We start from the raw sequence: 13,449 nt of genomic DNA on the forward strand, positions 1-13,449 counted from the left end.
GCAATTAAACAGATCCTCCTCATAGCATCTTTGAAATAAGATAAAAACACTTGTTACGTTTTTTTTTTTTTAGCAGTGTGGTGGTAAAAAAAATAATAAAAAACACGAATACAAAACATTTTTTCGTCATGAAATCTGTTAAAAAATTTGATACAGATACATTTTTAATCATTCAAAGATTCTTTTTTTTTAACTTAATTTCTTTGCTAAAAGCTAACGGCTAATGCTATTGAAGGTTAAATCAAGGATACAAGCTCTATCATTTGAGGTTTGTTTTTTGTGATCCCAGCTCTCTGACCTGAAATTAAGGATAATAAGATAAACTATCTCAGTGTGTTTTTATTTGTTTAGTGATTATGAACCTTTTCCTCCTGCAGAACGCTCTCTCTGAGGAACTCTCCAACATGAAGAAACTCCAGGACGACCTCTTGGCAAACAAGGTACCTGCTCCTCTTGGCTTTATTTCTGCCTCTAACCTGTAAAAGCACGTCATGTTTTTTTTTTTTTTCTTACTCTGTCTGTTTTCTCTTTACAGGACCAGCTCATAGCGGAGCTGGAGAGGATTCAGCTGGAGCTAGATCAGCTCAGAGCGAGGCCCGGGGGCTCATATTCCAGGTTGGTGCCTTTAAGACAGCGACAACACTGGAGTGTGGCCTCGCGTGACAGAAATGTTTGTGCTGTGTGTCTTATCTCTGACAGACTCTGGATAGTAAAACACTCTATAGAGAAAAAAGTGGATTTAGCATTTTAAACCAGCTCATTTTCGTCATATTTCACCTTCCTCTCTTAGTCTGATATCAAAAGTTCACCGTCCAAAGTGTTAATCTCTGTTTTCACTTCTTCTCTGCGTACCTCCTTTGTGTGTCATATAACAGCTCACCTGTGTTTTTCTAACCTGCCATACCTCTTCCCGTCTAATTCGTCATACAGAGCTAATTACACTCTCCTCTAATCTTGTGCCATCTTATCCTCCTCTCCATCTCTCCAGTCGCTCTCTGCCAGGAAGCGCTCTGGAGTTGAGGTATTCCCACGGAGGCGGGTCCCTCCCATCAGGCTCTACCACTCACCTGGACCCCTTTGGTAATGCCTCCACAGGGGGCGTGGTCAGGCGGAGTCACAGGGCCCGCTGGAGCTCTGCCCGTGAGGATTCTACCAAGGTGAGGATCGAACATCCCTGTTGTCTAAGATCAAACACACAGATTTATGGTCAATTATCTGAATCCAGACTCATCAGAAACACACCCTTTGTGCACGGACTGCTCCTTTAACCATTCAAGAAAAACAGATCTCTGCTTTACGAACCGCAAATCTGTCTGACATCCAACAAATCAAGCATGAAAACTAACAAGAAGTCTGTTTTTAAGGTTTCCTTTGTATTGTTTTCACACATCCTGAGAAAGACAATTAACCCTTTAACTACGTCTCCTTTTATCCCTTTAACTTTAATTTTTAAATGCAAAGGAATATTAAGTTTATTTCAATTACTGGTTTAAAAAAAAAAAAAAAAATTCCATGAGGAGAAATTAAAGGCACATAAAGCAGGAAACAACTGTAAACAAAGATTAGACAAAAAAAGACAGAAAACACAGAATTTTAATTTAGTCCATTGTTTAAAAAGAACCCTTAAATACAGTAGAGGATTTTCCCCACCCCAAAGAAAAATAATAATATTAATAATAATAATAATAATAGGAATAATACAATTTAAAAAAACAAAAAACAAACATATATATATATATATATATATATATATATATATATATATATATATATATATATATATATATATATATATATATATATATGATGTTTTTGTAACAGTTTTTTAAGGGAAAAATAGTCAGAATTCTTAGATTAAAGTTATAATGTTGACTTTTTTTCTCAGAAAAAATGGTTTTAATAAAAAAATGTATTTTTTTTTTTCACTGGCCCAAATCCTTTTCTGTACTTCAACATTCCATCCAAGAAAAATAAATAAATAAAACAAATATTATTCGTAAATGAATAAATAAATGAAAAAGTAAAAATAATAATAAGTAAATAAATAAACTGATTAATAAAAAAATATTTTTGTATTATTGTTGTTCTTGTTTGAGCACTAAAATAAAAAAAACACAAAATTCAGAAAAAATATTTCAAGCTGTTGAGATGCCCCAATCAGGTTTTACTCAGTTCAACAAACTTCCCATGAGATATAAACATTTAAAAAATCTCCACCAAACAGTTGAGCAGAAAGTTAAAGAGTTAAACATTAAGTTGAATGGTCCGCTAACATATGATCCTGTGCAGTACCCAGACTGGGAGAGCGGGGCTCTGCTTGGGACCGGGTTCGAGCCAGGTTTGGAGGTGGGCTGCTCCGACGAAGAGGACGATGGGGAGCCTCGGTTCGGCTCCGAGCTGCTGTCACCCAGCGGACAGACGGACGTGCAGACGCTGGCTATCATGCTGCAGGAACAGCTGGAGGCCATCAACAAGGAGATCAAGTAAGGAGGCATCCAGCAGTTCATTCACTCTCAAGGAATTATGGTTAATATGCAGATTTTCTCAGCTCCAGGAGTTTATCTTGTGTCCTGAAGTCTTACTTCTCCTGTTCAGTTTTCGCTGTTTTTAACCGAGTCTTGTTCTGGAAATGCAGACTGATCCAGGAGGAGAAGGAGAACACAGAGCTACGAGCTGAAGAGATCGAGAGCCGGGTCAGCGTGGCTCTGGACAGCCCCCCCATCCCTCCATCCACCCTGGGGAGAGACAGCACAGGCCGGGGGTTCATCCCCTCGTCCATCACATCCTCCACCCTTGCCTCCCCCTCACCCCCCAGCTCCGGTCACTCCACCCCTCGCCTGCCTCACTCCCCGGCCCGCGAGAATGACAGACAGGTACCTCCGCAGCCTCAGAATAAACTTCTCTTCCCATCTGCGTGGAAATGTTTTATCTCGCCTCTGTATCCCCCTCCCTGTTTATGCAAACAGCTCCTCCAGACAGTGAGTCATGTAAATAAAGCATAAGTAAATCACGCAGACAGGGTCAGGAGAAGTTAAGATATTCATCAGCGCCATGGAAGTTTCGGGCAGCTGATGAAATACCTCGTAGGGTGGTGGCGATGAACGGTGCCAGATACACCGGGCTTTACGAAACGGGCGGATAGATTTCAGAAGATGGAGCAATAAACAGAAAACATGCCGTCAGGGTGATTGTGAAAGAGGAAACGTCAGCGTGGGAGTTCAGAGGAGAGCGGCAAGAAGTGTTTAAATTATCGTACGAGCTTGTAGTGTGAACAGTGACGGAAAAACACCGCGTTGGACAGGAACAGAGCTTAGATTCTGACAGTAGAAACATGCTGTTTTTGAAATGACAGTAAAAATGTGGTTAAAAGCAGATTGAATAAAAACTCCCAGACAGTTTGAAACAGACTGACGTGACTTTACATATGAAACCAGGAGAAGTTTAGCTCAAGGCAGGAATTCCTACCAGCTGATTGACTGTTCACAGATTTTAACATGATGACAGATCGGCGTCCCGTCAGTTACGCTTTGTCACGTAATGTTGGGTGCTGTAAGATTTATATGACACGTCTGATTGTTGTTTGTAACGACTTCAAAGATCAAGCAAATGGCTAAGAGGCCGAGGCTGCGCTGCAAGAAACTGAAATCAGATCAACTGTTATTGTCTTATTTCAGTAAAAAAGAAATCTTTTTAGATTTAACATGAGCCATATCCACCTGACCAGGCCAGAAAAATGTCTTTTTTCAAGGTGTTTAAAAACAAAAATTAGGTCAAAGTAGGGATGGGTACCTTTCACATTTGAAACGATACAGTACTAATTCCTGGTACCTGGCAGTTGGTACCAGTACTCAACGGTACCAATTTTCGGTACTCTTCTGTGTCTATGTGGTAAAAAATATAATTTTTAAATAATTAAATATTACATTTTTCAATTTAGGATATTTATCCTGCAATATATATAACCTTGCAACTCTGTGTTCATGTCCAGTATGGAAAATCACCTACTCTTCCACTCCCTCACAGTCACAAGGATGCGTTTAGGTACCTAAACATGGTATCTTTTGGTTTTACATAAACCAGTACTCAATTCTTTTGACAGGATTCGGTCAGTTCTTTTACAAGTACCTAATTTGGGACCCATCTTTAGGTCTTAGTTGCTTGTAGCAAGTAAAAATAACTGCCAATGGGGTAAGAAAAAAATATTCTAATTTCAAGAAACTCAACGAGCTCATTTTTCTTACCCCACTGGCTGATTTTTTATTACTTGCTACAAGTAACCCAGAGCTAATTTTTGTCTCTTAAAATCTTGAAATATGACATTTTTATTTTCTTAAAAGTTGAAAGTGGCTCATACAAAATATGATAAGACAATTTTTACTTAAAAGAAGTCAAAAATACTTGATTAGATTTCAGTTTGCTGTGTGAGTCTAGTTATGGGTCCACTGCAAAAAACTGAAATCTTATCAAGTGCTTTTGTCTTTTTTTAAGTAAAAATTGTCTTATTATACTCGATATGAGCCACTCTCAACTTATCAACCCAGAAAAATGTCTTGTTTCAAGTTATCAGACTACAAAAATGAGGTTTGAATCGCTTGTAACCAGTAAAAAAATCTGCCAATGGAACAAGAAAAAATTGCTTGAAAATTTCCTTGAGACTAGAACAATGTCTTAATACAAGTAACTTTTCTCTTGTTCCATTGGCAGATTTTTTTTTACTGGTTACGAGCAATTCAGACCTCATTTTTGTCCTTAAATAACTTTAAACAAGACATTTTTCTGGATTGGTCATGTGAATTTGGCTCATATTGAGTCTAAAAAGGAATTTTCTACTGAAAATAAGACAAAAACACTTCAGTTTTTGCAGTGTCCGACTCAGTAAAACCAAAAATTGTTATTTTTTATTAATTAAAAATAATAATACAAACTGATGGTAACATGAAACACTAATATTCAACAGTGATCTTACGAAACCAAAAAAACATGGCAACCTAGTTTACCCTCCCTAATCTACGTCAAACAAAAGAAAATCATTGCATATGTCTGCCCCCATATGATCAACCATACCAGGGAGCAGAACCAGGATTTTAGTTTTGGGTGGCCCTTAAATTACAAAAGTTAAAAAGTAACTATTACTATTTAGAAATAGATATATTACTGTTGCTGTGTGGTTTTAGCGTGGATTTGTTTGGTTTTTTTTGCTCCCTTTATATTTGACGGCATCTTTAAGTACATCAGACAGACCTACCTGCAGTTGCTCTCAGTGGTATTGGCCAAAGAGTTGCTTTCTAACGTACTAGCGGACTGTGCTGCCTCAACTTTCCATTTATTATAGGCTGTTAGAGCAGCAACATTAACCATGGTCAAATAAGACAAAAATCTACTGTCTTTCCCAAAAATTTTTTTTTCAAACAGCTTAAAGATCGCCACCGTTCATTTTATACAGACAGGAGATCTAACAAAAACAAAACCAGCGCAGAGTGACAAAAAGAAAATTCAAAGAAAAGCTTGCCAGTCAGAAAGTGGATGGGCCTGGGACCATTGGGCCCACCAATAATCCCATAAATCAATCATCATGTTCCCCAAATTGAGCTATTTCCTAAATAATCAACAATAAATTAGCAACACAAATACTAAACCAACAATATTATACCTCAAACCCTGAAATATAAATTGTTTGCGTCGAGTCTGAGTTTGTAGACTGCTCCTCCTGAAACATATTTGTTTATTAATCTTCCTCCTTTTGTCCATTTCATTCTGCAGAACAGCAAAGATGACGACCGGTCCCTGGCTCTCCTTGACTCCACGCCTCCGCCCACTCCTCGTGCTCTGCGCCTGGACAGGATGGCCCTCACCCACCCCGGAGCGATGCTGGATGACCCCCGAGAGTTTCGCAGGTAGGGCAGCCTCACATCAAACTCATTCAGAACAATGTACGGTCTGTGTCCTGCTCCTTCCTTCCCCCTCAGTGATTGTTTCCCCTCCTCCCAGTCTCTCGGCAGATGGGAGCAGCTCCAACAGCAGCCAAGATTCCCTCCACAAGTCCAGTAAGAAGAAGAGCATCAAGTCTTCCATCGGGCGGCTTTTCGGGAAGAAGGAGAAGGGAAGGATGGGTCAGCCTGGGCGGGAGGGGTCTGCATCTCTTGGTACGTACATGAGGGATGAATGAAACACTCTGAATGTATTGTTTATCTATGTGATCTAATTCTTGCTGTGGCTCTCTTAGCATCCACACCCTCTGAGGACCTGGCTGCAGGTGACCCCATGGGGATGAACAAGACAGGGACTCTGGGTCCAGCAGATAAAGACCGCCGCAGCAAGAAGAAGTTTGTGAATTTTGTTGCTTGTTTTGTTTTAATGTGTTTCTCGGATAAAAACTGGTTTAATGTGAACGCTTTCTTTTCTCGCCAGGCATGAGCTGCTGGAGGAAGCATGTCGCCAAGGACTCCCCTTTGCATCATGGGACGGACCGACTGTTGTGTCTTGGTTGGAGGTGATTTAAAATCCCCTCAACTACTTGACTTCAATCTAATTTGATTGATTTCTTTAAAATTGGTCTTTTTTCTGATTCCTCCAGCTGTGGGTGGGGATGCCAGCCTGGTACGTTGCAGCCTGCCGTGCTAACGTGAAGAGCGGCGCCATTATGGCGAACCTGTCAGACACAGAGATCCAGAGGGAGATCGGCATCAGTAACCCACTGCACCGCCTCAAACTGCGGCTGGCCATCCAGGAGATGGTGTCCCTGACCAGCCCGTCGGCTCCGGCCAGCACCCGCTCTGTGAGCAAACATTCAACACAACATGAGCGAACAGTCATAGAAATACAAACATGAACATAAAACATACCTGAAATATTCAGCGTTTCCTGTAATCTGTTTTCTTTCTATGCTGAAAAGAAACAATCCTGCTGCTGATAAAAAACACGAGCAACAAAAAGCTTCATTTTTCCCAAACCGTGTACGGTTACAAAGACAAACCAGATGTTGAAAAAAGCAGTAAAGCTGCTGCAGCCACACACATTTCTTCTTTTATGTCCCCACTTCCAAAGAAGAGAAGTCACAAATAACCAAACAGCTTGATCCACTCTCTGGGTTAGTTTGGTTTCAAGTTAAATTACTGTAAAACGAGACGAGTGACCGATGGGCTCACAGCTGTGCCCGCTGTTAATCAGGACCATCACGGCAACAAGAGAGCAGCTCAGTGTTGTTGTTGTTGTTGTTATTTTGAATTTGTGATGCGGCTTTTTTTCTCAGCACAGCAGTGTCGAGTCATTGAGACTTCAAAACAAAAACAATGAAATGAAATCACGACAATCTGTGTTTAATATGAGGGCAGAATGAAGAATTTCCCTGGTGTCCAGATTTTTAATCCTTGGTGATCTTCTTAAAAATATCATTTTTGAAGACAGGTGAAATAGATTAAGAAAGATTTCTCTGACAGATGTTAAATTTTTTCATCTGGTCAAACTATTTTTAGGTATCTGACTATCACACTGTAACAAATGACTTTAAATTTACAAAGAAAATCTAATGGTAAAATCCTGTTGTGTTTCAGAACAGCACTGTTAAAAATACCAGTGTAAAAAAGAGACAAACCCTGCTGCCAGTGTTTTACTGTTTAATTACAGCAAAGATATTTTTGTTGTGACAGCGTTTTGTAACCATGACTGAGGAGGGAACACAGAGGATATAAAACCCTGCTTTAAATTGTTATGTTACACTGCAGGGACACAGACTGACTGTGCTCCACATTGCACGCACTAGCTATCGATGCTCTACACAGCATTGACCGGCTGTCTGTGCTCTACATGGCACCAAGCAGCTGTCTATGGTCTACACAGCACGGACCGGCTGTCTGTGCTCTACATGGCACCAAGCAGCTGTCTACGGTCTACACCGCACGGACCGGCTGTCTGTGCTCTACCAGGTATGGACCGGCTGTCTGTGCTCTATATGGCACCAAACAGCTGTCTATGGTCTACACAGCACTGACCTGCTGTCTGTGCTCTACAAAGTATGGACCAGCTGTCTGTGCTCTATATGGCAGAGACTGGCTTTCTGTGCTCTACATGGCAGAGACCGGCTATCTGTGCTCTACATGGCACCAACCAGCTGTCTATGGTCTACACGGCACGGGCTGACTGTCTATGCTCTACAAAGTATGGACCAGCTGTCTGTGCTCTACATGACACCAATCGGCTATCTATGCTTTACATGGTACCAACTGCCCTTCTATGCTCAACATGGCACAGACCATGTACCCAATGATTTTTACAGTCCGTTAGCCAGTTTCAAAATGAAGTGTTTAACACAACCTGGGTTCCCCCCTCATTTTCATGTTTTCTTGTTGGTTTTACATCATCATTTATTTACTGACTGGTTTCTCTCTCGTATTCTTCAGTCCACCAGTAACGTGTGGATGACCCATGCAGAGATGGAGTCCCTGAACGCAGCCACCAAGCCCCCGGTCAGTGCCCCCTCCTGTCTGTCTCTGTCATTTGAACCCGTTTTAAGTTTTTTCTTATTGTTTGACTCAGTTTGGATTTATTTTAAACGTCCCGTCTGGTCTGAATCATGTTGACACATCTCCCTTCTCTTCCCTCTTTCTTTCTTTTTTTGAATTTCTTCCTCCGTGTGTCTCTGTTTCTTTCTTTGTGGGTCCAGGCCGTAGTGTTGAGTCTTCTCTCCCTCTGGTTGCTGTTTCTGTGTGAACTGCTTCCAACTAATTACCCGTTCACTAACACACTATTCCTCCCCTTTGTCCTCTTTTTTCCTGCTGCTGCTTCTTCCTCCTCCTCCTCCTCCTCCTCCTCCTCTGCTTCTACTCCATCATCTCTCCATCTGTCCACCCTGCTCTTGACCCCTGCTCCACTCCTTCCCTCTCCACCTCCACGTCTCTTTCTCTATCTTTCTCTGTCCCCTGTCGGCGCTGTAGGAGCTGAAGGAGTTCAGCTGGGATCAGGTAAGGATCAGAAGCACCTTCTTGAAAAGTCAGAATTAACACATCATGACTGTCAGTAATTTGATATCCAGAGTGGCTCACCACAGTGAGTCATGAGCACCATCACATCTCAAACCGAGCGTGAATCAGCGTTGATCATCTGCGGTCGGTTGTCCCCCTCCAGATACTGGCCTACGGCGATATGAATCATGAGTGGGTGGGAAACGACTGGCTGCCCAGCCTGGGTCTGCCTCAGTATCGCAGCTATTTCATGGAGTCCCTGGTGGATGCTCGCATGCTGGACCACCTGACGAAGAAGGAGCTGAGAGGACAGCTCAAAATGGTGGACAGCTTCCACAGGTAGAGTCTGAAACTTCACGCTCTGCTGTCACCCCTCGCTGCTCCTCATTCACCCAAGTCCTCTCACAAAAACATCAGCGGCAGATTCAGAGCTGCTCTTAAACTGAGGTCCTCATGAGCTGGACTCTTTAGCTGTCCCTCATTAGCACAGGTGAACACTCTCTGTGCTCATAAAGATGCATCAGAGAGCAACTCTGTGTACAAACAGAAGCATAAAAAGTCCATAAGGTAATAAATATAAATTTTCCAGAAATATATGGACTGGACTAGAAGTTTAACCCTCAATTGACGACTCCTTGAGGACATTAGAGGGCAAAAATGTCAGATTAAATTCTTTTAAAAACTTTTTGTTGCTTAAATCTTTAAATTAACTTCATTTGTAATCAAAAACACCAAATTTTGGAATATTTTCACCATTTTAACCCTTCAAATGGCCATTCGTGTTTTTAAAGTTGTTTTGTGTAGATGAGGGGTAGGCAACCTAGGACACGGGTGCCAGAGCTGGCACATGAGATTATTTTTGTTGGCACGCAGGGAATAATTATAGTATGCAGAGGACACAAACATATAAATAAATAAAATAGATAATAAAACTTTTGTGTTGCATTCTGTTTAACACTTAACAAGAAATTCAGCTCACTGTAAATGCTCTTATATAAAATTAAAAAAAAAAAACTTTAAATAATAAATTCAAATCATGACGTTACATGTGTGCAAATGCGTTGAAGCAAATCTGTCGGGACGTCAGTCTGCTAGCTCACATTAGCATTTATTTAGCAGCGTTATTAAAGCAAACAAACCAAGCTCCAGTCATTTTTTTCAGCAAAGTTGGACAAGGGAGTATGGATTTATTGCCAGAGATGACTCAAGATTGATTGATATGCACCCTTTACTGTGAACGTGTTAGGATGTCAAGTGGGCAGCGACTTTTTGAAACCAAACACGAAAACAGTGTTAGCAAAGAATGCTAAACAAAGCAACACATTCAAAACTCTCCTTACTGTTTAAAGTAGAAGGGAAGTTATAGCATTTCTCAATGTGTGGCTAAGTATGGAAAACAATTAAAGGAGACTTTCATATCGACTGTCAATGATTTTATGACAGAAGTAAGTCTCGGCACTTTGGGCATGAGTGTATTTTTATGTGGCTTGAGTCATGGAAAGGTTGCCTTCCCCCTGGTATGGATATACAAAGTGAAAATTGTCTCAATTTCTGCTATTTTTCTCCCAACTTTCTGAACTCCTAAAATTAGAGAATTCAGAGTTAGATTGTGCATTGACCGTGCTTTAAAAAAAACTGTGGTTATAATGGGACCAGATGGGACATTTTTATCCTCTTATGTCCTGCAAGGATAGCAAATAAAGAATAAGACACTACAAAAAATTATTAATGCATCAAAATCAATTTAATTACTAATCTTGTTTTTTTTCCAAGCTTGATATTTAAAAAAATCTCCAGCTCTCCAACATTTATAGTGTGAAAAAAACTCATCATTTTTTTTATTATTATTATTATTTTCTAATAAAGACAGTGACAGCATGTAATCAAATGGGCAAGGGTTAGAATAATAAAATGATTGAATAATTGAATATTTGATATTTTTACTCAGGATTGAAGTTGATTAAAAAAATTGAGCCAAAAAAGTAGAACAAAAATATTAATCTCTAATTGAAAATTTGCCCACAGTGTATCGCTGACCTTACAAAAATTTGAAATTTTAATCTAAAGGTTTTTAATTAAAAAAATAAATAAAAAACATCATTCTATGTGGTGTAACACAACAAAAGTACGACCAAAAACTACCTGAAAAGACAATAATGTTAAAGAAAACTTAAAGCTCCTGTGAGGAAGTTGTGGGTTGTGTTGGTTTTGGAGCCCCCTTGAGGACAATGTAGATAATAAAAGATTCTTCATTTTCATTGTACAAAAACCACACAGTCAAATTTAAAACACTCTTATTGCAAACTGAGACTGATGTAAGAGTTTGGGTTCAAGTTTTAGCAAGAATTATCAGACTAAATATAAGCCTGATTCCCCTGATAGATCCAGAAAATGTTTTAAATCGTGAAATTAAAAGACAAACATGACCCTTTAGGAGGAAAAACTTGCCCTCTCTCTGTGTGAAGGGGAAACTTGAAGGTGTTAACTAACACTGAGTTGTTGTTGAGAGACTGGGGCGGCTCAGGTGTGTGTCTCCAGGCTCTCTCCAAGGTCTCTTCAGAGGTCAAAAGGAGCCAGGTGGGGTTAAGACTTTCTGAGCACAGGTGAGAGTGGAAACACGCCCTCCAGTTAACCTGCCTCACACTCTCTGCCTCTGTGACCTCTCCCAGGGTCAGTTTGCATTACGGCATCATGTGCCTGAAGCGTCTCAACTACGACCGCAAGGAGCTGGAACGGAGGCGAGAGGAGAGCGCCCACCAGAACAAAGGTGAGCTTTACCAGATCTCATTATTCACGGCCCCTTCCACCTGACCTCATCCTCCCTGATAATTCCTCCATTCAGCTTTAAAACATCCCTCAATGACCTCTCTACAAGCTGTGATTATCACTTTGACTGATCTTTATCAGCCCTTTAATTTTCCTTCATTAAGCACTTAAGTTCTTTAAATCACCACCCAGAAAGACCCAGAAGGACTCGGGTAAATCCTTTCTATCAGCTGATCTCAGAGTTGGTTTGAGGGAGCCTGAGGGTCTGTCAGGACATCCTCTCACACCCCTCAGTGACATCATGCCTGGATATTTTGGTCATGGGTCTGATTTTTGCTTCTAAAAGAGGAAAATGTAATCAGAACGAGGACCCTGAGACTAAATCTTATCACCACACATCGCTGTTATCATCCGACGTGTTTCTGCAGCTTCGTGCCAAACACCAGCACAGAATCTCAAACATCCTGAATATTACATTTTAATCTCTTTTACAGAATTCAAAAATAAAACCAATCACAGGAAATCAGTCGCTCACCTCACTAATCCGGGGTGTCTTCCTTGTTCGCAGCTGTTGAGACATCCTGAAAAGTCTAATCTGAAATCTGGTCATCGAACATTAATGTGTGACGTTTGGGGGTTCCCATCACAAATCTGCACTCATGGTTTAATCCAGTGTTTGCCCCTGAGGTGACGGAAATGATGAAGTGTTGTTTGTGGAAAAATAGATTCTAAAACAGGAAACACAGATGACTGATATAGATGTGTGTGAGCGTGTAATCTAAGATAGTGACAAGATTTTGTCCAGGATTGGCCCCTGTGTGTGTGTGTGCAGCTGGGTTCACATCCTGTAGTCAGGACGTTACATCAGTAAGATTTCAGTCGTTTCTCAGCGTTTGACGCCACATCTTTAAGTGCAACACCACAAAAACTGAAATCTAAAATCTAAAATAGAGTTTATGTCTGACATCTAGCAAGATACACTTCTAAGGTACATAAAAACATAAAATCAGTGCAAATATGGAATAAAGTAAACCAAAATTTAATTAAGGTTATGCCAGATGACCATTCAACCTTGATAGAGTTAAGTAGGAAGAAGAATAGAGTAGAATGTGCTTTATTTATTTTATATTTACAGTGCAATCAGAAAAGCACTCAGAGAGCACAGACCTCCACCAAGCATTTTGTGATTGTCACCAACACTTAAGTCTTACTTTAATGTTATACTCCCTTTCAGCAGACTGTCTGCTCCAATTTGGTGTTAGCTGGGAGTTTGTACGATAATTTGTTTCCTGACAGTGTTGAAAATGATGATGACCCAGTACATATTTGATATTCCAGATCTTAGTATCCAGAATATTGCCAGGATCTGGATCGTACTTTAACATCTGTCAGAAATTATGGTGACCTTGTCTTGTATTGTTTTATAAAGCAATCTGACCATTTATGGTGGAGTTATATACACATATGGTGAAAACAGCCCTATGTCACAATGATAAAGAATCCTTTGAAAAACTCCTGGATCCAGACAGTGATACGGATCACCTCCAAAATTTAATCACTTCTTCCTTGTCTCATTTAGAACATTTCCTGAAAATTTCATCAAGATCCGTTTGTTAGTTTTTGAATAATGTTGTTTACAAACTCTCCCAAAAACATAACCTCATTTGCGGAGGTAAACGTTCAAGAATATGTTAATAGAATACTATAAGAGTTAACGTCCTTCTAG

The 13,449-nt window shown here is 40.2% G+C and overlaps 1 protein-coding gene across 1 annotated transcript in view; it reads left to right on the forward strand.

Moving 5' to 3' along the window:
• The window catches only part of LOC141809417 (liprin-alpha-3-like), a 38,650-nt gene that overhangs the window by 15,964 nt on the left and 9,237 nt on the right, over positions 1–13,449 (forward strand). Inside the window, exons 13-26 of the mRNA XM_074696418.1 lie at positions 378–440; positions 536–615; positions 989–1,157; positions 2,290–2,483; positions 2,636–2,873; positions 5,761–5,894; positions 5,989–6,143; positions 6,224–6,323; positions 6,409–6,490; positions 6,575–6,775; positions 8,397–8,462; positions 8,931–8,957; positions 9,121–9,296; positions 11,627–11,724. Of these exons, the coding sequence (XP_074552519.1) occupies positions 378–440; positions 536–615; positions 989–1,157; positions 2,290–2,483; positions 2,636–2,873; positions 5,761–5,894; positions 5,989–6,143; positions 6,224–6,323; positions 6,409–6,490; positions 6,575–6,775; positions 8,397–8,462; positions 8,931–8,957; positions 9,121–9,296; positions 11,627–11,724 (1,783 nt within the window). The remainder of the gene's footprint in view (positions 1–377; positions 441–535; positions 616–988; positions 1,158–2,289; positions 2,484–2,635; positions 2,874–5,760; positions 5,895–5,988; positions 6,144–6,223; positions 6,324–6,408; positions 6,491–6,574; positions 6,776–8,396; positions 8,463–8,930; positions 8,958–9,120; positions 9,297–11,626; positions 11,725–13,449) is intronic.

Source organism: Halichoeres trimaculatus, unplaced genomic scaffold (genome assembly GCF_033239565.1).
Source record: "Halichoeres trimaculatus isolate MK-OKI-2021-1 unplaced genomic scaffold, fHalTri1.1 fHalTri1_scaffold_20, whole genome shotgun sequence".
NCBI lineage: Eukaryota > Metazoa > Chordata > Actinopteri > Labriformes > Labridae > Halichoeres > Halichoeres trimaculatus.